The sequence below is a fragment of the Podarcis pityusensis genome, assembly GCF_964106645.2.
Source record: "Podarcis pityusensis genome assembly, chromosome: 3".
NCBI classification, from domain to species: domain Eukaryota; kingdom Metazoa; phylum Chordata; class Lepidosauria; order Squamata; family Lacertidae; genus Podarcis; species Podarcis pityusensis.
The window spans coordinates 61,774,927-61,802,062 of NC_138026.1; the positions used below are offsets into that span (position 1 = coordinate 61,774,927).

Sequence of the window (27,136 nt, forward strand, 5' to 3'; positions counted from 1 at the left end):
CACCAAGGCCTGGCAGGCGAGAGAAAAGCAGGAGGAGGAGGAGAAAGAGGAGGCAGCGGCGGGCGGGGAAAGGAGCGCCGCGGAGCAGGCGGGGGGAGCAGCAGAATCAAAACAAGCGAGACACGCCTTTCCCGCTCGCTCCCTGGCTCGCGCGTCTTCCCGCGGCCCGGCGGCTGGGGTGGGTGTGCATGCGGCGGGGCCGTGGAGAGCGCGCGGGAGGGCGCCTTTGCTCCTCCGCCTGACAATGGAGCTGCAATAAGCCGCGGTCGGTGGCGGAGCCCAGCAGCCCAGCAGCAGCAACAGCGAGAGAGGAGGCAGCAGTAGCAGCAGCCGCCTCCGCCACCGTCGCCTTCTCCGCCTTCTCTGGCTTCCCGCTGCCGCGACCCGCTCCTCCTCCTCCTCCTCCTCCCTCGGCGATGCCGAACCAGAAGAGTAGCAAGGGCAAGAAGAACAAGCGCGCCAACAGCAGCGGGGACGAGCAGGAAAATGGAGCCCTGGCGGCGGCGGGGGCGGCGGGCGGAGGAGCAGCGCTGGCCGCCGTGGTGGCGGCGGGGGGAGCCAGCGGGCCGGCGGCGGCCGCGGGCAGCGCCGGAGGCTCGGGAGGAGCGGCGGCGGCCGCGGGCTCGGCGCCGGGAGACTCCAAGAACGGTAGGCACCCGGGGAGGCCGAGAGGGGGGCGGCGCGGGCGGCCGCGCAACTTCTCCCACTCTCTCGCTCTCCCTCTTGCGCGCACCATCTCGCTCGCTTCCTTCCTGCTCCTGCGGATGGGCAGGGCGGGCGGACTCTGACTGGCGGCGCCCTAGTAGTTGCGAAGCTGCCCGGGCCTTCGATGGCGCAGCAGTCCGAGGATGTTTAAAAAAGAAAGAAAGAAAGAAAGACCGGGGGGGCCGAGCGAAAGGAAAGCGCGGGCCGTGCTCCGAGGGCGGCCGCAAGTGCGTGCGCGGCCTGCCTGCCCGCGCTCGCCACGCTTGCAAATGCACATGGCTCCGAAGCGTGCACTGGGAGACCCTGCCTCCCTCCCTGAATTGCAAGGGTCCCTATCTCGGCCACCTTCCGCCCCTCTTTATTTTCAAAAGCTTGCGATTGACGCTTGGAACCGAAAGTAGGGTGGCCTGCCTTTTCGGCTCCCATGCCCGGTGTGGCATATTGAGACACTGCTGGGCCTGAGGTGTCGGACTCACCGTGAATGGATTTGAGTCATCCTCGTGCAAGGCTCTGTGTGTGTGTGTGTGTGTGTGTGTGTGTGTGAAGTCGGGAGATGCGGGGAAGTGGCCTAACATCTACTAGCATGCTGCACACGTGCGCACCCCGCTTCTGAGGCCTGCAGTTTTCGGCAGCTGGCCTTTGTTTTAACACAGCCGGAATCGTTTGGTTCTGTTGAAAGAAATGTGCAAATGCTGGGGTGCTGTTTGTTTATAAGACTGGTCGGTAGATAGTCCCGTGTCCATACGTTTAATCCTGACTCTCATTATGGGCGTCCCTGCCCATCAGTATCTGTTACCTGAGGCCCCACTCATCAGTATCTGTTACCTGAGGCCCCACTCATCTGCATGCCGTGCAGCGCTCCCCTTACTTTTATTAAATATATTAGGTGCCGAGTAACTAGGTTAGACAGTGAATGCTGAATAAGCATTAGAAGGGCAAAATAGAAATTATTTGTATTAATAGGGCAGCGTAGAAATTTTTGTATAAATAAAGATCCTGTCCATGATTATCAAATGTGCATACCTAGCTGACCACTTTGAACATGCCCTCGATTCTGAGCAATTGGTGTTGATCCTGAAGCTTTAGCCAGGTTGCTGAGTCTTTTTGGCCAGCTGACATCATTGTACCATGGTTTGAATTGCTGGGAACAAGAGATTGATTAAATAACTCCTATATATGCAGCAGGACTGATGTGTGGCCCAGCTGCCACTGTGCCATTGATCTCTCTATACTTACCTACCACCATCTGTAATGAACAGGAGCTATTGCTTTCTCTTCTCCCTGACCCTTCCCTGTAGGTCCTGGGTGGAGGGGGGTGGGAATGGTTGTGCCCATAATAATATTGCATTGTGAGTCCTTCAGGTTTGAGTGGAATGGGATGCCTATTTTGTAGGTGAATTTTCTTCTTTGGAAAGGTACTGGTGGGTGCTTGGATTGCTTTGGTCCAAGGGTGTGTGTAAATAGAAACAGAACTATTGGACCCATGAATAAAAGTTTGGAAATTAGCGATGTAAAACTTCTGCACCTAGACATGGTTATTTGCATGCTTTAAACATTAAGAATAGGGTTGGTATTCAACGCTGGTTTTATTTAGAGTAGAGCCACTGAAATCAATGGACATAATTAACTGCATTTCAGTGGGTCTTCTCTGAGCTGGACCAGTGTTGAATAGATCTCTAGGAGTTTGAAGGAAATAGGAAGAATTTGTGCTTTGCTTCTCCTGCCTACTACAGTGATGTGCACAATAACTGCTGTCTCCAGTTATTATTAGTGCCCTTTCCAGCAAAACAAAATCAGAAAATTTGCAGTCACCAGGAGTAGCTTTTGGCACAATGCCTGCTAGTGATGAAATATAGCAATCCGATAGTTTGTGCTAAATATAGGACAGATTTGGATGAGGTTTGATAGTGCATGTGTGTAAGGATGGCTATTTTTGCATCTCAATAAGGATATGTTCCCAGACTTTGGCTCCTCTTCCTCAAGCTGGCATGTTTCGAAAAGAGTGTGTAGAGAGAGTGGGTGAGTGGGCGAGCATGAGAGGAGCAGGAGTGGGATTTGCTCCCTTTGCAACTTGTACACTTCTAAAAATTAGGGGGATACTGTGGTCTTTTCCCCCATCCTCCACCCCCTATCTATTGCACTACTTGGTGCACAAATCCATTTGTTTTTCAAACAGTACTTAGTTGGTTGTGGAGCATCTATATCCTACAATAGTATTAGCTCTCATGTTAATAGGATTTCTTTTCTGATTTATTTTCTTACAGTTTTTGTAGCAAAATTATATTGGGACATGGCCCAGAGGCTCCCTGGTAGTCATCAAAACACTGGTGTGATGCTTGCTGTATGCTATTGGGTTCCTGACAATTCCAGTGTGCAGATTCTACAAGGCTTGCTGTCTGTTGTAGTGGCTTAGATAAATTTGAAATGTTTAAATGGCACAGAAAGTTTCAAGAAAGAGCAAACAGAAACACACACACACACACACACACACACACACCCCCACACCATGAATCAGAAAGCATTTCCTAAAGTTACAGTGTTTTAAAAAATAGATTGTGGTTTGGACTCCTATAAAAAAGTAAATAAAAACATGTGTGCAGATTTCTCCTATCATGGTGTAGAAAAATCTCCTATTAAGTTTTTCAACAACTGGCTCAAATTTGCAGGTAAGAATTTCAGAGTTAAGTGTACAGTGCAGTATGAAAATAAGTATCTGATAGAAGATTAGAAGCAGGTGAATGCAAATTGTCTGGAACCCTTCAGGCCCTGATATATTTTAAGCTGAGTCCTGAGGTCAAAGAAACTGCTAACCTCTGCCTGGCATTGTATTCCTCGCTACATCATGCTCACTCACCTTGAATATTTTTTGCATTGTTAAAGCACTTGTGGGTATTCAGATCTGCTAAGATTAATGAGACTATGGGGGAATCCAGACATGCATATCAGTGGAGTACAGAACACTTGGTAACTCACAAATGAATGTGTTCACTGATGCTATTTAAAAGAGAAATCATGGTGTCTTGGATTATATGGAAGTTCTACCTGTTGTGTGTGATCACTGATAGGTCATTCACACGTGCACATTATAACGATTGTTTACCACCATCAAGTGGTGAGCATACTGTGTGAACTAGCCCTGCATTTGCCTTAGTGGTCTTCTCAGCAACAAACCAAGCCAAAGTTACTATACACTACTGCAGGCTTAATTGTAATGTGTACTATACTGTATTACACTTAACAAAAGATTGCTGTTTAGAATAGGTTTGCAATGAGCTTTAGTCCCTGTTTTATGAGCCATTAACTTGTTAAGTTATAAAAGGGAAGGTACATGTTTGTACATAATGATAAATCAAGAACCTTGGCTTAATAAACCATACTTAATATGCAGTCTATGCTCCCACTTTCCTCTTTCAGGAAAAAGAATCATGGTTTGTTTTCCATTAACAACCCAAGATTTGTAAGCCAACAACAAACCTTGGTGCAAGGCTGGTCCCCCCCCCCCCCCCAGCTTGTTAGGGAGAAACAAACTTGGATCCCAGGTTTGGATGTAACACTAAATTATACCCTTCCTGGTTTGTTTACCCACTCATTCAAAAGAAGGGAAGTGGGAGCAATTGTGCTGCTTGCATTAGCCTGCAACTCAAGTCCAGTAAGGTTTTTAAAAGCCAAGATTCTTGGTTTTTCACAGGGGTGGCAAGCCCATGGATAATATCTGGCCGGTGACCTGCTACCCCCTCCAAAAATTGGCTCTCTTTTCTGTTTACTGAGCTGTAATATCTTGCAATGATGTTGCACCAGAGGGAAAAGAAGAAGGAAAGAGTAAATGGAGGGCTTTCTTCCTAATGCAACAGTAAGCTGGGAGGAGAGGTTAAACTAATGGGGAGGAACAACAGGCCTGCCTGCCTTAGTGTTTGTGTGTGTCATGAGGACGTGCATGCACATGTGTGTGTACATGAGTGACTGTGTGTGTATGTGTGTATATGTATGAACAAGCGTGATTGAGTGTTTGGGCTGCTTTGGCCATGGCCACGGCTGGCATATCACACTTGGAGTGTTGACCCTCGAGCCAAAAAAAGATAGTCACCTCTGGTTCATTGTTACATACAAATGCAACCAGCATCTCATACTTCTGCACAACCCGTTTTCTATAACCTGTCACTGCTGTTGTCTTAAGCTTTTAGATCTTCATGAAATGTTCATGGCTGCTGTAGAAGTATATTGTGTTGTCAACTTCTTTTGCTAAAACCCTCTCGACTGGAGTTGAATCTCCTTTTAAAATATACATGTTGGGTAGATTTCTTTTTTTAAAAAATAATGACTTTATGGATTGTCCGTATGTGAGGGATGAGGAAGTCCAGATGTTCCTGGACTACAACTTCCATCACCCTTTCTCACTGGTTATGCTGGCTGGGGTTGATGGGAGTTGGTGTCTGACTATATCTAGAGCAGGCTTCCTCAGCCTCGGTCTTCCAGATGTGTTGAGGCTACAATTCCCATCATCCCTGACCACTGGTCCTGCTAGCTAGGGATCATGGGAGTTGTAGGCCAAAAACATCTGGAGGGCAAAGTTGAGGAATCCTTATCTAGAGGGTCACATAGCCCATGTCCTGCCATATATATCATACCTAGGTATATACGCAACTGCCTTATACTAAGTCAGACCAGTGATCCATCAAGCTTCAATGTTCTCTTCATTAACTGGCAGTGGCTGTCTAGAATTTTGGACAGGGATCTTTCCAAGCCCTACCTGGAGAGGCCGAGAACTGAATCTGGGACCTTCTGCCTGCAAAGCAGATGCTCCATCACTCAGTTGCAGCCCTTGCCTTTTTTAAAAAAGCCCTTAAGTAGCCCCTACTAAAAGAAACGTGAAATTGTAGAGTAGTTGGACTCCTTTTGTTATGAAATTACGATTTGTTCTTACACCTATTCTACTGGCTGAGAGCTAATTCAAACACGCAACTTTTAGCACGTAATACTGTCTTCTCAAGGCTTTCTACCAGCTCAGTATTCAGGTACTGGGTGTTTGAAAACACCCCACATCACTTTATAAGCTTCTGTATGTATAAAGGTAGCATGCCACCTTGATTTCCACATGAATGGAGGTTTTGATGTTTTTCAGGGGTGGTATAGGCACATGAGAGGGCTCTACCAGTGTGTTGGACCAATGTCTTAGACCAATTTGGAATGAATGCTAGCAGAGACTTGCTTTATTTCTTCATAGTTGTACAGAAGCTGCCATTTTGAGCTGATATTAATCAGCATTGCAAAATGTTACAAATCCCTGACAAGTACGGTTTGTTTGTTCAGCTAGTCAACAAAACAACCCCAGACCTGCAAGGTTTGCCTTATATAGGCTGCATTCAAGGTTGTCCTGAAATGCCATTCAGTGCTATCTTACAGTTCTCTGACTTAATTATTGTTACTGTTTTTCTGCTTTTGAGCAAGGGTGGAAAACATGCAGCCTTTGACCCAATTTCAAAAGTCTTCTACAAGCACTCAGATCAGATCTCCTGGTTGCTTCCTCAGCAGCCTGCTGGGCTTTAAGGAGTAGAAAGAGATGGGGTGACCTGATTCACTTTTGGTTCTGGTTCACCCACTGCTGGCTTTCGTCCTGCCCGCAGCATGTGGTCCCCAACATACTACTCCTGAAGAAAGGCAGCCATCAACAGACGAAAGGTTGCCTATTGCTGCTTCAATTCGGAGTGAAGGCTCCTGATTGTCCCTCTGCAAGTGTGGGGCTCTCACTCTTGATTGTTCCTTAGCAAGCGTGGTTTGCCTTTGGTACTGTTAAATTGGGTGCTGAATGCAAGCTGCTTTGGTTTGCTTGGGATTGGAGCCCCCTGATGTCATATGATGTCATATGATTAACAGCTGGGCAGCCATGGAGGGTTGGCCGTGATTGCTTAGACATAGGGCCATACGTGGGCTGATTTCTGCGATGTATGAAACAGTATCTTTTGTTCCGTTCCTGTAAGTGACTGAAAAAATGTTGTATTCGTTATACAGTACTTCCCAGAATTGCCTCCAGAGGCTGTTGTACTATGGGGATGGAAATGAACTTTCAAAGTTGAGTGGTGAGCCAGCAGCAGAAAATGAAAGCACAGAGCAATTCTAAATCATGGTTTGCTTGTTCATACATGAGAAGGTTCAAGCTGAGGTGGTGTTTGAGTTGAGTATATGCCGGCTTGTTGAATCCATCCACTGTACCTTGTCACTTAGAGAGAAGAAGCTCATGCAGCTTTTAATCCTTCTCTCTCAATATATGGGCAGTAAGGAACGTGCTAAGGATGCACCAAAATTCCCTGTTGCAGTTCATGCTCTGGCTGGGATGCTAAGAAGCAGTATGGGTTAATTATGGGTGCGTGTGTATAAGTGCACATGCTTGCCTGTTTGCAAGGTGGAAAGACTTGGAACCATTTCCTGCTCAAGATACAGCTATCATTGGGTCACTATCTTAGAGGAGAGGGCAGCAGGAAGTTAATGTGGATCTGAGTTGAAGATCAGAGATAAAGCAGCGCTAGTAGCAAAGCTTGTGTGGGCATCTAAGAAGTGCTGGGTCCAAATCAAAAGCTGGAAATTGGGATCTGTTCCATTCTTGGCAGTGGGACTTTTTTGTTGATAAAATGTAAAGGGGGAAAGTGTATATCTTGAGCTCTTTGGAGGAAAGGCTGGATATAAATGTAATAATAATAATAATAATAATAATAATAATAGTAATAGATTAACCCTCCTCAACTGCATTGCCCATTTGGAGATTTTGCTGATGGGGTGTGTGAGGGTGTGTGCAGATGTGCGAGTGTCTGCCTATGGTTCATCTGTGTGGCAAACTTTGGTCCCAACCAACTTTTGGACCCCACCCATCACTGGCCTCCTTCTCTTGGATTGATGGCGACAATAGAATCTGACCTTCAGGATCAAAAAAGGTTCCCTACCCCTGGCCTGGAGAAGAGAGGGTTTGATTTCTACCTGAAAAATGAGAGAGGCACGTGGGTGAACCAAATACTTGTCATTGACAGCAGTACTTGGTTTAACCTGAATATACCCCATTTAGAACTGTTTTCTTTTTACCGTTGTAAATGGAATACATTTGCATTCATCCTTCTTTCTATAGAAGCTTGATTGCTTTTAGAGCTCCTGTGCAAGCACTAACCTGTTTTGAGTTTTTTGAGTGATCTGATTGAAGGGGATTTGGCTAATGCAACATTTAAAAACTTGCTTGTCACTTTATAGTTACTAAAAGCTCCACTGTTGCAAGTTGTAATATACGGTATGTGTTACCTAATTAGGCCTGTACTTAGCTGCTCCTTTTACTATGTCTCTTTTAAGAGCTCGTGTACGTACTATATTTCACCTCATAGCTGTTGTACAAAGATGTAATTACTGTTGTGGTTATAAAAGCTGAGCTGAATGTTTCTCATTTCTAATCTCAAAAGTAGTGATTTGGAAGACCCTGAAAATCTATCGTTTTTACCTTTAGCCTCCATGACTGGGTCGGTATTTGCAGTTTATCAGCCTTTTGCTGCCTCAGTAGCTACCCCCCTTTCACTCTCCTCATGTGATCCCACCTAATCAGATCACTGGATGTGATGATGCTACAATCCTGTGCATCCATTCAGACTTGGCTGCTTACTGCACTAAGAGCAGATCAAGTCCATTTACAGAGAGGCAAGGCTTCCTATTCAGGTCACAATCATGGATCACAGAACTAATATTTCTGCTGTCCTTTTGACACAATTCCTGAAAAAACTGCCCAAATGTGGTGTGCTTTTTTAACATTCTGATTAAAATTTTAGCAAGACATTTGGGCACAATTCTATTACTTATCTTTGAACGATTACAAACTACTTTAGAAGCAGTAGCTGGTGGTAAGAGATAAGCAAGAATCTGATCAGGCAGCTGCTGTGGTTTGGGAACAGCAGCATTCTTTGGGAAGATGGCAGTTTCGACTAAGTCTAATTTATTGAGTCATACAGTATAAACCTAACACCACAAAGGGCAGATGACAACAGTTTAAAATATCTAACATATTTCACTTCACCAAGTGAAGTGAAAACAGCAATGTTCTTACCTGCACACTCGAACACACACACTTTTTATACTGTCTAATAATCTCCCTCCCCTTATGCTAGATGGGCAACTGCTACCTTTTTGCAAGCTATATCTGATCATTCAGGTATGTGGAGTGTTGCTTTGTGTAAGACTTGGTTTTTTATGAACAAAGGTGGTAAAGAAAATTCTTAGAATATTTACTTCAATCTTCAGATCACCTATTTTGGAAGTTCTGAGATAGATTTGGGAAGCAGGAGTTCAAGACAAGAATAGTGTAATGTTAAATTCCAGAGCTCACTGCTTTCTTGTCTTCAGGGAGCTGCATGTTTTCTGAATTCCATGTTACAAAATTGCTTCCAACATATATGCCAATCTAAAGCTATTTTTTCTGTTGAATATCACTTCATATTATCTACAAATCTTTTTGGAATAACTCTTGTAAGAAGATTGCTTGACTTACATCATCATCTAGCCTCTTGTATTGCTACTGCATAGTTGACATGTAAAATCAATCTCTATTCACCTTTCTTACAGGATGCTACAGATACATATTAGGCTTTCTTCATAATTTTGTAAGAACACATCTCTGTGTAGTTTTCTGGCCCCATTCCACCCCAGTACTTGGCAGTTTTTTAAGTAGATCAGATGTCAGGGCTATGTGTAAAGAAACTATGACCTTATTGTGTTCCCAGTGGTTAATGTCCAAAACATAGTCTTGAACAGAGTCTCCCACCATTCCACACACTAGAAGGAAGTGTACCCTCATACTGAGGAGTGTTAATAATATGCATAGATGCAAGAAACATGACTTATCTGAATCTGTTTCCCTTCTTACAGGCAAATTATGTCATAGTCCCTTTGCCACCAGGTATGATAAATGGGGATTATAGACCCCCTAGCGGTCTATACAATTTAGAATGTGATGTTGGTGAGGTAAAGGTAAACCACTGAGTCTCTTGGCTTACCGATCAGAAGGTCGGCGGTTCAAATCCCTGCGATGGGGTGAGCTCCCATTGCTCTGTCCCAGCTCCTGCCAATCTAGCAGTTCGAAAGCACACCACTGCAAGTAGATAAATAGGTACCGCTGCGGTGGGAAGGTAAACGGTGTTTCTGTGCACTCTGGTTTCCGTCATGGTGTCCCATTGTGCCAGAAGCAGTTTAGTCATGCTGGCCACATGACCCGGAAAGCTGTCTGCAGACAAATGCCAGTTTCCCCAGCCTGAAAGTGAGATGAGTGCCGCAACCCCATAGTCACATTGGACTTAACCATCCAGGGATCATTTACCTTTACCTTTTTTTTTGCCTCGGTGTTGATTTTTTTCTGAACAGCACATGTACTTGGGTTTGGTGCTGAATCTGGAGTGAGAAATCGTTTAAAGTGAATACTTTTTAAAATATCACCGAAGAACAGTTTAAATGTGGTCCTAGGCAGGCTAAAATTGTTTACCTAGGAGGTGAACTCCTAGTTCATAGTGCATAGTGCATAGTGACTGAGGTCTTGATTTAAACATGAATCTGGCAGCTGGGAGTTCTACACTAGTAAGCATTTTAAACTTATTTGGCTTCATGTTTTAATCAGATTTCATAGTTCATGGCTTATGTTTATTTGCATGCTAGGCAGTTTTCAGTGGTTTTAACAGATTCTGGAGTGGCCAGTTGCTAATGTGGCTTCTTTTTGAAATAGAATTTTTCAACAAAAATTTGCATATGTAATTTTGATGTTGCATGTATTTTGTACCTTAGGACTACTCGTATCTTGATAAAATTTAAAACGCCTCTTCCATCCCTCTTCTGAGCCCCTTCTTCCCTTTTCTACTGAATTTGTTATGAACGATTAAAAATAAAATATTTTTTTTAAAAATACACATAATAAAATAACAGTGTTCAACACCTTAATAGACAATATTTTATTAAAACCATGGGGGTGGTGGGGGTGGCATAGGAATAAATTAGTGAGATTACAGTACAATCACTGCTCCCCCCAGCCCTACTTCATAGGGACTCCATGGGAAGTCAGCTGTGTCCTGCTGGTCCCGATTGTGGAGATGAAAGGATACTGATTTTGCACACACAATGATTCTGTTGTCGAGTAGCAAAAGCAGCCTTCCCTGCACCAGGGAAAATGTACGAGGCAGCCACACCCCACACTCTTGCATGCACATGCAGTCACACATGCATCTCTCTGTGTATATGTCTGTCTCTCACACCAAGCAATTTCAGATACACACAACCACACAAATATGTCTCTATTTCCTCAGGTACATGTCTTCCTCTCTCACACGCACCACCCATGCACATAAACCTCCTCTTCCTCTCTCTCTCAAACAAACACACTACCTCTCTGCCCAACTACATCTGACTGCATTAGACTACACCCCTTTGTTTCACATGCACACAGAAAAAATATATATCCTTCCCTCCATCAAACATCTTCTACAGCATCTCACCTGTATATTTGGGTATACACCTCTTCAAGTTGTTTCCAGTTCTCTCTGTTGTTTGCTTGCTGCATCCACACAAACCCTGCTGTTAGTTTTAGTAGTCCATCTATCACATATATTTCTGTCCCCATGGTCTGTTAATATTGTAGGGTTTCCACACCAGCACTGCTTTTGCTCCATCAACCTGAGCTTTCTCTTGCCGCATGCCCTGCATGTGACCGTTTCAACTTTGCAGTCTTTCCCACTTGCTCTGTAACTTTTTATCTTTGTTGGGTCCAATTATTAGTTTTTCTTTATTTTAATGATGTGCCTAACATTGCTCATTCCAGGGCATGTTTCATTGCTCTTAACCTTTTCATGTTTCTTTGTGTCATGGTCCAGTTCTCTGCTCCATAACACACTAGGGGTAATATACACGTAATGAATGTGTGCATAGCTTTCAGATCTGAGGAGACATTTTCATTTTTCATTATGAAGCTTAGTTTTCCAAAGGTGGCCCATTATTATTTCCTCCCCCCCCTGCTTTATTCTTCGGTTTGATATTCTCTCCCCAGTATATATATTGTCCTAAATAGATGTACAGTGGTGCCTCGGGTTACAGGTGCTTCAGGTTACAGACTCCGCTAACCCAGAAATAGTACCTCGGGTTAAGAACTTTGCTTCAGGATGAGAACAGAAATCGCGCAGCAGCAGCGTGGTGGCAGTGGGAGGCCGCATAAGCTAAAGTGGTACCTCAGGTTAAGAAGAGTTTCAAGTTAAGAACGGACCTCCAGAACGAATTAAGTTCTTAACCTGAGGTACCACTGTATTCTTTAACTTGCTCTGTTTCCATCCAACATAAACACCACAAATCTCTCCCGACTCTCTATCACAAATTACACATACGTATCTCTCAGTCACAGATGCATAGAAAACAAACTGTGAGAGAAGAGGAACAGGAGAGGCAAAAAGGAATGTGAGTAAAGAATGAATGTGAGCAAATGTAGTTACTTGCTTTTGTTTCAAGTTGAGATGAGGACAGCTTACGGGGTTCAGAACACGGCAGTCTGATCCATTAGGGGTTTGTTGTTGTTGTTTAGTTGTTTAGTCGTGTCTGACTCTTTGTGACCCCATGGACCAAAGTACGCCAGGCACTCCTGCCTCCTGCAGTTTGGTCAAACTCATGTTAGTAGTCCATTAGGGGTAGCTAACCTTTTCTGGGATGCGTTCCGCATTAACCCATGGTTAGTGTGCCAAGGCCCATGGTGCAAAAGTGGGTGTGACTAGTCTTTATTGAATAGTATACATACTCAACCTGGGAGTTCCATTGAACTAAATGTAACATGTATAGAAATGCATTTGTAAAAAGTTTACTAAATAATACAGTGGTACCTCGTTCTGGAGGTCCGTTCTTAACCTGAAACTGTTCTTAACCTGAAGCACCACTTTAGCTAATGTGGCCTCCTGCTGCTGCCATGCCGCCGGAGCATGATTTCTGTTCTTATCCTGAAGCAAAGTTCTTAACCCGAGGTAATATTTCTGGGTTAGTGGAGTCTGTAACCTGAAGCGTATGTAACCTGAAGCGTATGTAACCCGAGGTACCACTGTATATGATCTGCTGTGCCTTCCTAGTAGGTCTGAGATTAATTAATTAATTATATCAAATGGATCGCTTTAAATGACTTGAAAGTTTGAGCCATTTAATTTAACTTATAGTATGTAACTAATCAGGAAATGCTGGTTTTTTTAAATTAAAAAACCCCTTTTTTGTAAACAAATGCTTCTAAAATTGCAAGTTGTAGGGATAATCTTAGAAGAGGCATTTCCTCTTTTTATCTCGCATAGGAAAGAATATATCTTCTGGGGCACCTATGCAAAACTAGGTTTGAGCCACATGCAAATTTAATTGATTTGGATTTCTTTAATTGCCAACTTTGCAATGGTTCACTAGTTTCGAGAACTGTATAAAAAGGGGTGTTTCCTCTCTGAGCACTTCTTTTACTTGGGTGCTAATGGATTTTATGGTCTCGGTCTGGAAGAATTGGTAGAACCTTAGCTAGCCACCTTATGTTTTTATGCAAGATATTTAACTCAAATTATTTCCTCATACCTCTTAGTCTTCCTAAGGTACAATTTTCTTCACACCAGGAGGTCTAATTTCTGAAAGTGAAATTGTAAAGACTTTTACTGTTGGAAATCTGTGTTTTATTAGAACAGCTGGTTGAAGTTCATCAAGTGTATTAAAGGCCATGGGAAATTCAGACATTGGAATGCACAAGCTTTTAGTATTGTAGAGCTTGAAAACATCTTCTCCCTCTTGGGCTTGTCTTTGCTTAGTCGTAGGCACAATTTTTTAAAAGGTGGATTTAACCTATATGGCTTGATTGAATAAGTTCTTTATGACATGCACAGTTTGGAGAAGATAGCAATCAGAATTTCATTTTGTTTCTGATTAATTTTGGGCTCTAAAATAAAAACATTTAGGATGAAGGCCGATCTGGAAATAATGAGCTGTGGGTCCTTTTATAAAGGATGCATTATGTTTAGGCAGCAATGGAACATAGAACTTGTTAAATTATTTTGTTACTAATTCAATGAACATGGTGTTGCAATTGATAATGTTACTTAACGTTGTGAGTCACATTGAGAATTTTGTTATGGAGTGGGTTGTATAAACACCCTAAGTAAAATAAATTATTGTTGAACCTGGTATCTTAAACAAGACATTCCTGGTGTCTTCTGGAGGAATTTTCACTTAGTCACTGTGGAGAGCAAAACATACTGTATTTTTCCATGTATAAGACGCCCCCATGTATAAGATGACCCCTATTTTTTTAAACCCAAAATTAAGAAATTAAGTTGTTTAGCTTTTTTGGGGGGTGGGGGAGGTCACTTCCGCCAATTGCTCACCCGCCTGCCCCCCACTGTTGAATGCATGCCACAGCCACTGCCGATCGTACACCTAGCCGCAGCCGCCAATTGTTTGCCCACCTTTGCCATAGCTGCCAATCGCCTGCCCAATTGCCACAGCCAAAGCCAATTGCCAGCAGGTCTTGCCGCATCCACCAATCACTCACCCAATTGCTGCTGCCGATCGCCTGCTTGCTGCAGCCATTAATCACACACACCCTCTCTGCATTCACTATCTGTGTCTAAGACGACACCCAATTTTTGCCTTCTTTTTTTTTAAGCAAAAAGCATTGTCTTATACACAGAAAAATATGTTAAGTGGCTTGCTATCTCCCTTCCTTGAAACGATATGGATGATGCCTCCATTACACATTCCTCAGTTTGTAGAATAGTACCAGTGTGTTCATGCAGCTTCATTTGTGTACCAGAAGCCCTGGATTGTCTCAGGATAACTTGTTCTTGAACCCTTTGAATAACAGTGGCAGATACTGATTGCATACAATACAATTGATACATTTATCTGTTCTTTGGCCTGCAGAAGCTGCTTGTGCTACCCCACTGATATGTAGCTTTGGACGGCCTGTTGACCTCGAAAAAGACGACTACCAGAAAGTGGTATGCAACAATGAACATTGTCCCTACAGCACTTGGATGCATCTTCAGTGTTTTTATGAATGGGAGAGCAGCATTCTGGCCCAGTTCAATTGCATCGGGAGAGCAAGGAGTTGGAATGAGAAGCAGTGTCGACAAAACATGTGGACCAAGAAGGGATATGACCTCGCCTTTCGTTTTTGCTCTTGCCGGTGTGGACAAGGCCACTTAAAGAAAGACACCGATTGGTACCAAGTAAAACGGATGCAAGACGAGAAGAAGAAGAAGTCTGTGTCCGAAAAGAGCACTGGGAGGTCAACCTCGGAGTCCTCGGAAGATGTTAAGAAGTGCAGACCTGTCAACAAACCGCAGAAAGGTTTAAACCACGATATCCAGCGGCGGCATTCGATGGATCGGCAGAACTCTCAAGAGAAAGGCACTGCTAGCAGTAGCTACCCAGTCCGTTCTCCCTGTGGTTCTCCAGGCCAGTCCCCTCCCGCCGGCTACTCTGTCCTTGCCCCCACACATTTCAGTGGGCCTCGCTCTTCACGATACTTAGGAGAATTTCTGAAGAACGCCATTCATCTAGAACCTCACAGGAAGAACATGGCCAATAGCGGCATGTTCCGGAATGCCCACTTCGATTATGGGGCATCTGGGCTACAAGCACACAGGTCGGGACATTTTGATGCCCCTGTCCAGTTTTTGAGGAGGCTTGACCTATCAGAACTTCTTGCTCACATCCCCCGGCATAAATTGAACACTTTCCATGTTCGGATGGAAGATGATGCCCAGGTTGGTCAAGGAGAAGATCTACGGAAATTCATTCTTGCAGCGCTCAGTGCCAGTCATCGAAATGTTGTCAACTGTGCATTATGCCACAGGGCATTGCCAGTATTTGAACAGTTTCCTTTGGTGGATGGAACCTTGTTTCTTAGCCCATCAAGACATGATGAAATTGAATATGATGTTCCCTGTCACCTTCAAGGTATGGGTTGCTTCATTTCTTAATGAAAACTTTGCAATTTATATCTCATTTACTGTGCTGCGTTTTCTGGCAGAAATATACCTTACCATGGAACTGTGTTTAACTGCAGAGAAGCTCTATACTTGTTCAGGTGTTAGAGAAATGGAAGAATATTAACACAGGAGTGGGAACACGGGGATGAAGATGTTAGATCCATCTCTATCTCCATCAGTCCATGCTAGTTACAAGTCTGAAGTGAGCAAGCTGCTTCTACTTGTGAAAGTCCTTGTTACAGAGAGGGGCTTCAAGATTCAACATCACATGGGTTGTCTCCATGAGAGGCTCCTCTGCTTCATACAGTTGAGGACAACAGGGATTACAGGGGTGGAAAGAAAGCGGATCTAGTGTTGTCACAGTGGCCTTTTCATGTGCCATATTCTCCAATTTCTCTTAACACCTGAGTCGGGCTAATATGTGAAAGGAATATGGGTTGCTTTGCTCTTTCTCTGCCTACTGTTAGGCCTCAGCCCTCAATTACAGACTTTTATTTACTCTCACAAACATGTCGATCTCTGCCAGGGATGAAGTGATATGGGTAGAAGAGTTGATGGGGGTGGGGTGGAATGTCCCTGCAAAAGAAGTGAAAAATGACATGGTTAGGGACAGGAGAAGAAGAATGAAGTGGTATGCCGTGATGGATATATGAAAGTTTAGAGAATATTCCAACTACGTGTTTATAGAGAGGAGGAAGGTAGAGGTTGTGGTTTTTAGTTCTTTGTGACTCTGGTTCCCTGTATCTACATTGGGCAGTGTTCAAACCAGAGTTTGAAAACTACTTCAGATCATAGTTTGAAGTTGCGTGTTAACCATAGTTCACCCACTTCATATGTCATGAAATATGCTTACAAGGATTACTCTTGCAGCATGCTCCCACTCCTGGTTTAGAGGATTGCAAAATAGTTTGTGAATTGGACCAATCTGGAGTGGCCAGAGTGGTGGGGCATTGACAGCCTCCAGAAGGAAGATAGGGTTTGAGTAACCTGGGTATTCTGAATTGGGTAGAGTTGTATAGACACTGCACCACTTTCCTGCTTTCACATTTGAATCCTCTCTATATTTACGCACCCAGCCCATGTACAGATTGATTCATTTCTTGTGGTCTGAGCTCTTCTTTTATTTCCTGGAACTGAGTTAAAGCAGTGACTTTGTGGTATGGAGAAATGGCATACTTTTTGGTCAGTGGGATACTTTTTGCGTTTCCTGAATACTTCTCTAAGGGCTTATGTGATTTTCTGTTCTGCCCAACCAGGACATCTATGTAAGACCTTTATTTTATTAATTCATACTAACCTAACTTGGCAGATGTTCATGGCAGCTAAATAATAATAATAATAATAATAATAATAATAATAATAATAGCAGCTTAGAGGAAATTACATCTCTCTTCCGTGATTTTGTTCTTCAAGGGGCTCAAGGTGATGAACATAATTAGTTTTAAAAGTTTGGTTAGCTAAAAAAGCCAGCTTCATAACCCATGGATTGAACTTGGCTTGTTTTGAAACTTACTAAAGTTTATTGTAAGTCAGGATTCCTGGTTTGTACTACAAAAGGAGCTGCTCTTCTTTCAAAGGGAAGCTAATCTCCACAGAAGTCCTTTTCCTGGCCATGCGGGAGGAGGAGAACAAGGGGAGGGTGCATCATGTCCATGTACAACTATGGTTTGGATCGATGTGTGAAGAAAGGTCAAAGGTCATGCAATGCATTTGATGCTTGAGTGGGAATTCAGACTCTGGTCTCTTAGATCATAGTCTGGCATACATGCTAACTACTATACCCGACTTCCTCAATCTCGGCCCTCCAGATGTTTTGAGACTACAATTCCCATCATCCCTGACCACTGGTCCTGCTAGCTAGGGATCATGGGAGTTGTAGTCCCAAAACATCTGGAGGGCCGAGGTTGAGGAAGCCTGTACTACACCATGCTCACTTGTTGGTTCTTAGTGCTGTTGATCTACATGATTTAATTGTGTAGCATAAATGCTAAACTTATTTTCTGCAGAGTTAATTTTAGACAACTTCAGTGCTTGTATTTTTTAAACGTTTAAATAGTAATCAGAAATTAATATTCTAATATTAAATGTTTAGATGTGAACATTCGCATTACTGTTTTTAGAGAGTAACCTCTGCTGAACAATCCACAGTGGTAGTGGTGAAGTGAAGAATTGCCGATTAATAGCAAGGAAGTGGCTGCTGCTGGTGGGATTGGCTGTAGAGGAACAGGCAGGTTGAGAACTACAATCCTACAAAGCCCAGTTTGTGAGAATATTTTGAAAAATCTCTTTTTTTTTTTTTTACTTCACTGGTACCTTCTGGCCAGTGTTTTAAGACTGTTGCTTACTAACAGTCAGAGTGTGAGCTACTCTTTGAATAGTTTATAGTCCACTGTGTAAAAGGCTTATATGTAGGTTTCAAGCTTTGAATGCACTCAATGGGTTTTAGCCAAGGAAATCATTTTGTTCACAGAAGGCGTTCCACTTTTGCAATGCAACGTCCCCTCCCTCTTCTCCCAAATCCGCACTGTTATTTTCTTCACTTGCTGAAATTTTTGTAAGACAGAAAGGCAACTGACCTATCAAATTATGCCAGTCATGGAATTTCTCAACGTATATATTGCATAATCAGATCAGAATAGCCATGCTAAATCATGGCAAAGCTACATTTAGGCAAGCATCCTGTCTTCAGCAGGTCCAACCAGAGGGCCTTAGGAAGCTCAGAGTGAGGACAAGCTCAGGGTAGACATCCCCCGTTTGTTTAGAGTAGGGCTGAGGCATCTGTGGCCTGCCAGTTACGGTTGGATCCTGTTAGCCCCAGCCAGCATGGCCAGTGGCCAGTGGCCAGCGGCCAACCATCATGGAATTGGAGGCTACTTCAGAGGCACGTCTATTCCCCGTTTCTAGTCTAGAGCTGCTGGTATCCGAGGTAAACCTGCCTGGCTATATCAATTCCTCTGTGGGCTACCATGACTGGTCACTTTTAAAACTCTACAATATACTTTTAACCTTCTCGTATGCTAATAGCCACCATGGTACACAATGATGAATTCCACCTATTCTGCAAGTTACTGTTGATTATGTTAACTTCCTGCCTTCTTTACAGGATGAACTCCACTGTTTCAAAACAGAAAATCATTTCTCTCTCTGCCTTTACCGGCCATTTATAATCTTGCAAAGTTTTATTACTATACCACCTAGTTTCTCTCCCATCTACACTTTAACAATTCTCAACCTCTTGAAGCGGTGTCTCTCTCCCTCCCCCTCCATAGCCAAAGATACTATATTTCCCTTGTTAACTTCAGTGGCTGTCGTTAATATTCTAGAATAAAAAGTGGGATGTGAGAATAACATTTCAATTTATTCATATATTTTTGGAAAAGTAGCGTGTGAGATTTCATGTGCCCGTTATTTAACATGCCAAATGGGAGCACGGAGGGGTTCCTTTATATGTGCCAAAAGCTGGGTATTTCTCAGTAATTTTATATGTATATAATTATTGCAGTACCTCAGTAGATACATCTAAGTAGACACATGCATCTAGGTACAATTTCCAGAAATTATTAAGGTACTTCCAGAGCACAGGCCTAAAATTTGGTAAACCTGTTGTGAAACATACCTGTTGTATAACATACACAGTTAAAAAGGGCAGTTTTGCATTATATTTTTTTAGATATTATATACGGCACAAAAATGAGCTTCAGGGAGGTGATCACAAAGGTATAAAATCCACAATACAATATTAAAAACAGCAAAAAATAAATGATAGTACATTCTAGTGTTCAGGGTGCTACCACATTCTCATTTCTACACACACAGTGTACGTCTCTTACAAGTAAAACATGGGATCTTTCTCTGTCTCTCTCAAAAATTTCCTAAGATCTGCCACTATAAAATGGCCAAACTAACCATGGATGGATGAAATACTTTGCTATTGCAGTTCCAAAGTACTTGGGGAGTGGTAGCTGGAAATGTCTGGAAACTGGAACTTGCCCTTTTTCGTTTATTGTACCCAGGAACATACCTAATGTTTTCAGAATGCATTTTCTTACCAAAAATGTCTTTCAGAGTACCAAATCTTTGTTTTCCTCTTTACAGGAAGGCTCATGCACCTCTATGCTGTTTGTGTAGACTGTTTAGAAGGAGTTCACAAAATTATCTGCATAAAGTGCAAGTCCCGGTGGGATGGAAGCTGGCATCAACTGGGAACCATGTACACGTATGATATTCTAGCAGCGTCTCCCTGTTGTCAGGTTAGTATACAGAATTACAGTTTCTATCTTATCTCTAACTAGGCAGAAAAGAAGAAGAGTTAGATTTCTGATCGGTAAAGTAAGACAGTTGAGATTTCCATTCAATTTATCTAGATAAAATGCATCGGGGGTGGGGGAGAGGGGAGGGCGGCAATAATTAGAAAAGATGCAAGGAACCACTATATATATGTTATGCATGGGGGTTTCCTGAAAGCCTTCTGATGAGGGAGAGGCAGAGTCTGTTGCATCAGTGGTCCCTCCTTCCTGCCTTGTTCCTTTTTATACAGCTGAATGCTTGAAAAGGGCCCATAGATTTATTATCTTGGTAACAAGAAGGTCAGAGACTAAGACAGAATACATAAAAAGGCACTTCCAATCCCTCCCTACTCAGGACTGATTCTTACTTTATTTCTTTGTATTTCGGCACATGTACCTGAAAACAAAATAGATGCACAGCCTTTCAAGTACGAAAGGTAGGCATATGTAGAAAGCTTGTTGGAAAAACCCCGCAAAACAAATCCTGACACAGTTTCTCTTTCGGTGTTTCTGGGCTGCATGCAGCACTGCATGCACAGATTTCTGCTTGCACAACAGAACTTATTTTTCCTCTCTTATCCCTGCACCCCTCCCCAAACCTGCCCCGGAGGGTCCCCCCAACCCCCTGGAGTAGAGTTTGAGGGTGTGCTGGGAGCTGCAGGGGAGAGGAAAGGAGGAGGAACTTCTGTTGTGCAAGCAGAAGTCTGTTGCACAAGTGCAATGGCAACTTTTGATACCACCCTCTGTTGTTTTTTAATCAAATATGTCTTTACTTCTCTGTTGCACAAGTAGGCAAAACAGTTATAAACAGTAACCCTCTGTTTTAAGTCTTAAAAGAAACACATGCCTGCCTGACTCCAAACATATATGCTATTCACACTTACTGGGGCACACATGTCTGCCCGAGTGCAAAGAATTAAGTGAGAATCTGTATCAAGTTCCTGGCTGAATTGTATGCGAGTAAATGATTTTTGAGACATCTCTTGTTTTGTCTCCCTGCCTCCCCACACCCTCTTCCAGGCTCGACTGAACTGTAAACACTGTGGGAAACCTGTTATAGATGTACGTATTGGAATGCAGTATTTCTCTGAATACAGCAATGTTCAGCAGTGCCCACACTGCGGAAACTTGGACTACCATTTTGTGAAGCCATTTTCGTCGTTTAAAGTTCTGGAGGCTTATTGACAAAAGCTTTGCCATAGTAATAGCTATTTTATGAGTATTGTTCCTTTATTTTACATATCTTTTATAAGATCTGTTCTGTGAGGGGGAGGGGAGGGGGCTTATTTTTTTTTTTTCTAACTGAAAGAAAGTGCAGCAGCTTTGTGTGATTGTGTACATGTGTTCCTAATGTAGATATGTGTCATCAAAACCGTGGTCCTCTTGCCATGATCTCAGTTGAAGGCAAGGGATGGGGCAACAGATTGTCTCTCGCTCTCTGTGCTCATCTAAGCAGAGGGGGGGGGGAACACCACTCTCTTCTAATTAGGGCAGAGTAACTTCAAGACATGGAGAGAAGTTACGGAAACCAGCGACTGGTTCCAAATAGATTTCTTTTCTTGTTGTATGTGTAGATTTGGAGGGAAGGGGGAGGATCTTCATAAATGGCTCAAAGAAGTGGATGGAAAATCCTATGACTGTCCTTACAGATGGATGGAATATTATCTATGGAACAGAGTGATAGGACCTCCTAGCTAAGGAGCTCTTTGTCGTTATTTCTGCCCTGGCCCCATGCACTCAAATACACTCCACATCCCAGTATGATGTGTGGGCCGCTGAGAAGAGAAAGAGGCATTCTGAAGGGTCTCAAGTTGGCATAATCTCTCCATGGTTTAAACCACAAAGCCTCACATCTTACCCTTAGATCCACTCTGTGCATTTGCTATGTCTGGTTGAGGTTGGTGGTCAGGCTGGATGAGATCCCAGTGTTTGCCTCTTTTGCAAGAGAAACTCCCACGTTGTTGTTCCCTGCTGAATTTGCCACCGTCATCCCTGGGAGCAAGATCTTGTCTTGATAGTATAAGTAGTGCTAGCTCATATACTTTGAGGTTCTGTCTGATGAGGTGAACTTAAAACGTTGACAAATGAATGTAATGCTATGTCAGAAAATGCACTGTTTAAAACAAAAAAACAACCCCCCTTATTTTTGCATAGTGTCTTCCTGGAGTATATATTTGATAATCGGAGCTACTCTCACTGACAGATCATACTGTTTCCGCTAACATTGTAATTCTAGTAGTCAGGGAAGTTGCTTCTACCAAAACAAACACTGAGATCTTAATTAGTTGCATTAGTTCAGCTTCTTTGAAAGCATTAAAAAAAAATTCTTGCGGTTCTCAGAAGGATTATTGAGCTCAGTGCAAAACCTGTTATTAAGAGGTTCCGTGCATCGGTTGGTTTGACCCTTTTGTCTCTTACTGCACAAATGTAGGAAATGAGGTACAAACCAAATGGATTGTGTTGCTTAAAGTGGTCCAGTCGGATGCCTGAATTTTCCTGTAGGGTAGATAAACTAAATGAAATACTACATTTTAAAGAACATAACCCTTCACTCGAGCCAAGCTGGTATGCACCAGTGGTACAGGGTTTGTCCAAACATCCCATTTTAAAAAATAACTAGAATTGGTGTAAGCATGCCCTAAGATTATGTGTAGGCTCATGTGTAAATGGGAATTGTGGAATCAGCTGAGATGCCTTGGAATGGCAGGCTAAAGGTTCCGAAGAGCATCTTTGGATCACAGAATGGGCTTCTGTTTTAATAGGTCTTTGTGCCATATAACAAACTGCAGCACTTTGTCATGTAGTAGTGCCCTGAAGACCCCTTGGGTGCATGGAATTAAATTCCATCTTTCTTTCTTTCTTTCTTTCTTTCTTTCTTTCTTTCTTTCTTTCTTTCTTTCTTTCTTTCTGCTTGTTTGTTTACCCTGGCCATGATCTAGGTGGTGCTAAAATATGAAGGTAGATGCTACCTTATTTTAAACCAGTTGACTTCTACTTTTGGATACCTATTTTGAAATGGCATTTTTACTTAACTTGTAAAACCTGTAATTTAGCATTGGGTTGAGGAATCCAAAGTGAAATTAATGAACTGATTGATTTTTGCATTCCCAGTAGATTCAGAATCAAAACCAGTGAGATTTATGAACAAAAATTTCACATGATGTTTGTATTTTAATTCTTATCATAGGCTCCTTATGATTTTGTGCAAGATGTTTGGTTTTTAAAGGAGGGAATATGTTATCTTTTAAATTCTGATTGTCTGGAGTATTTTGTTTTTTGGAACAGATATTGAAAATGGATGATCTGCTTGAAAACTTTATGGGACTATTCTTCATAAAATAATTTCCTAAGAGAAGTAGCTTAAATTACTTTCTGTAAATTAGCAGAAATGTCTTTGTAGCCGGTGGAGCACATAGGCCACTACATTGTTGCCTGGGTGTTTTATTTGGATGGAGTGGGGTTAGCCATCCCCCTTGTACACTGCAGCTCTGATCAGATCTACCCCCTGAGCTGTTTTTAGGTGCAGAAAATGACATGGGAAGAGCAAATCACAGTTCATCAATATAAGGTTGATCCTAAGTCATTGGCACAACCTCAGTGCATGAGAATACACACTTAGGCTCCATGAAATTTACCGTAAGTGGATCTAATCAGCCCAAACCCCCTACTGCATAATAGACACTGTGTAGCTTGGCAAAATATAGTTTGCAAAGATGTGACTCCTCCATTGTACTTAAGGCAAGTATGGATTTAAAATGAGTCACACAGTCCCAAAAGAATGCAAAAACCTAATAAAGCGGATATATAACACACAGTACGCTGCCTCGTAAACTAAGGCTTCTGCTTAATATTAAAATGTCCAGTCCTTGCAACAGCTCTGACTGCTTGAACAGCTGATGTAGTCTTTGGATCAAAATAATGCTACTTAGAATTCTCACTTCCCAAAATACTCACTTTCATATATATTTTTCTTTGTTAATCAAGAGGTCAGAACAACTGCAATCAAGGTGGGTCAGCTGCAATTAAGCTTTTGTTTGTTTTCAGCTGAACTGGATATAAGCATTTTCAGATTTTATCTTCCAGTTTGTATACTGCATACAGCTAGGCATTTTGCATGGATTTCAAATCATGTGGCACTGACTGACCGTTCTGCATCCGAAGGGAAGAATGGTGGCAGTTCTGTCATTGTATGCCTCACTATTTGAGGCCTGAAGCTCCTTCCAAATTTGCATTTTTGATTAGGTTGCCCTCAAGAAATCTGTGTTCGGCTTACAGAGGCCCTGAGCTCACACTTAATGTGCATGTTTTATATGCATGCTTAAGCCCACACCTCTGAAAACAGCCTCACTGTTCTGCAGTTTGTACACAGAAGGCTGTGCTCAGTAAGTAGCTTCACAGAACGGCCATTGTGAGGAGGGGACAGAGGGTGTGCCAGACCTCCACTTCCCTTGCTTCCTCAACAGGAACTGCCAGGAGGCCCTGTTGCCATAGCTTCTAAGCCTTCCACGCACCTATATTGCCAAGTGGCACTCCATGGGGAGCCAGATTGTACTCTCAAGTTGCTGATTCCTAGAGTTTAAGGTAATGGTGGCACAAGAGTGGTAGGACTTGGTATCTGAAACTACAGATGACCATGACAAGGGAGATTCAGGCTAAGTTTTAATGTTCCAGACCGGAAAGTGGTAAAGCAGCTCATAGGCTACGAGATTTAATTTGCCTTTTAAGGAGGAGTCAAAATTTATGGGTCTAGCCCAAGGCTTGGTAAGGTTTTTAACTCCTTGTTGTTTTAAACCGGTGACTTTCTTACGGACACTTCGATTGCACTGACGAAAACGTAACAGACCCTGTTCAAATGCATCTTCCCGTGCGCACTGGAAAGTGGCACTTGAGACCCTCAAGGATGGAATTTCAGTGTCTTCTAAGATACCACTGCATAACTGCGTGTGTCACCATCTAAAAAAACAGTATTTGCAGGATTTAAATTGCAAGGATACAGTGTTAATCAGATGAAAGGTTAGGAGCTAAACCAAGAGGGCTGTGCGAAAAAGGATATTAAATTTTGCCAGCAAAAAGTATCAGTGGCTTTATGTGCAACAAATGTGAGTAACATGTTGCATATAAAAGGTGCAAGCAGTTTTATATTAACAGCATTCACAATTGTCCACTGTATTTTAGTACGATCAGAGTATTTTTGTTTTGAAACCAGCTTAGCCATGAAATTCTATATTTTAAGGCAATTTTCCTTGAGTTAATATGGGCCTGGCTCCTCTTGTTCTGTTGCTTAATGTAATACTTCCAGGCAGGGATGGCCAACTTGGTGGTTTGCAGAAGATGCCTGCACTGCTCTCCAGGTTACAGCCAGAGTGCAAGGCATGATGGCATCACTTCTCAGCTGCTTCCTCATGCCACTCTGCTCACACATCCTGATGGGAGGAATGCCTGCCAGGTAAGCAGTGGCTCCTTACCTGCTCTATTTTGGCCTGGCCAGCCTCACATAGGAAGCAGCACTAATTTGGCAAAAGAAGCCTGCAAGGAAGATGCACACGGTTCTGTACCTGGTAAGCAATCCTTTCTTCAGAAGCTGAGAGTTACTGTGAATCTTCTGCTACGATTCTCATGCTCTGTGGCCAAGCTGCCTTGTGGGGTAAGACAGTTTCATGGCAAGGGAACAGCGAAGATCCTCTCTGGGAACTCCTGGGTTATATTGCATCTGGAAAGTCTTTATTTTTCATCCATTATTTGTTTTAGTGAGAAAACAGACCCCTAAATTCCATGCCCATATAGTTTCTCCCCAAAATATCAGGATGCTTTTATTTACTGAGGCACTCACATTGATAAAGCTATGTCAGAAACATGACAGAAAGCTTCGTATATCACACACCTCTTAACACGTTGAAAATGGGTGGGTTTGGGTTTTTTTGGCACTTGCAGATATAAACTAAGTTTTGTTCCTACTATTGCTATAAAAAAGGCATTGGGAATCAGATATTATTGGAGTCTCTGATCACTGCCATGATTTCTGATCACTGCCAAAACTGGGACTAATGGGAATTTGAGTTGGGCAACAGGTGCCCCCATCCCTGTTGTAAAAGTACATTTAAAATGGTATGAGGGAAAAGCGCAGCAAATCTATATGCAGTCCTAAGATGTTTAGCACCAGTAGAGCCCTAAAGTGTAGAGCTTGACTTCATCTAGTATGATTCTGTGGCAACAATCAAACAAGGCCCTGCTAATCCATTAAGTGTACCTAAGACAGTGTCAGATTGTGGCTTTTGTCTGTTAATAACTAACACATGAAATGGGTGGATTTCTGAGAGCAAGGTTTGAGGCAACATGTGATTCTGTCAGTGTGTTCTGTTGATGGGAAGACATGTTGCAAGTTTATGTTCATTTCTCTCTGATTTTATTGTACGAGGTATTCAAGGACAAAGTTGTGAGGTTACAAAGCAAGCCCCGCTACGTTTGTCAAAAAAGCCTTTTTTTCCAAAAGGGGAAAAAAAAAACAGTTTTGGATTGCACTTTTGCAGAGGAAAGAATATGTACATAGCAAATGAATGTTGATGAAATTTAAAATAATTGGTTATGATGCCATTTTTGTGTGGTGTTAAGTTTTTTGGTTGTGATTTATCTGTAATAAAAGAATAAATTGCAGTGAATTGTGTTCATGATTATTGTGGTGTCATTATACCTCGGCCCAGTATACCTGTAGGAGCATCTCTACCCCCATCGCTCAGCCCGGACTTCCTCCAAGGGTCTTCTGCTGGTTTCCTTACTGTGAGAAGTGAAGTTACAGGGAACCAAGCAGAGGGCCTTCTTGCCAGTGGTGGCCTCCCTGTGGAACACCCTCCCTTCAGATGTCAAGGAGACAAAGAGCTACAGTGGTACCTCGGGTTACAGACGCTTCAGGTTACAGACTCCACTAACCCAGAAATAGTACCTCGGGTTAAGAACTTTGCTTCAGGATGGGAACAGAAATTGTGCAGCGGCAGCAGAAGGCCCCATTAGCTAAAGTGGTACCTCAGGTTAAGAACAGTTTCAGGTTAAGAACAGATGTCCAGAATGAATTAAGTTCTTAACCTGAGCTACCACTGTACATAACTTTTAGAAGACATCTGAAGGCAGCCCTGTATTGGGAAGTTTTTAATGTTTGATGTT

The 27,136-nt window shown here is 42.8% G+C and overlaps 1 protein-coding gene across 1 annotated transcript; it reads left to right on the forward strand.

The window, feature by feature from the left end:
* Nucleotides 1-26,632, forward strand: HECA (hdc homolog, cell cycle regulator). The gene is made up of 4 exons (XM_081000025.1): nucleotides 1-648; nucleotides 14,623-15,663; nucleotides 19,791-19,945; nucleotides 21,002-26,632. Exons 1-4 carry the CDS (start codon nucleotides 417-419, stop codon nucleotides 21,164-21,166), a joined length of 1,593 nt encoding a protein of 530 aa, XP_080856151.1. The 5' UTR covers nucleotides 1-416; the 3' UTR covers nucleotides 21,167-26,632.
* Nucleotides 26,633-27,136: the final 504 nt, after the last annotated feature.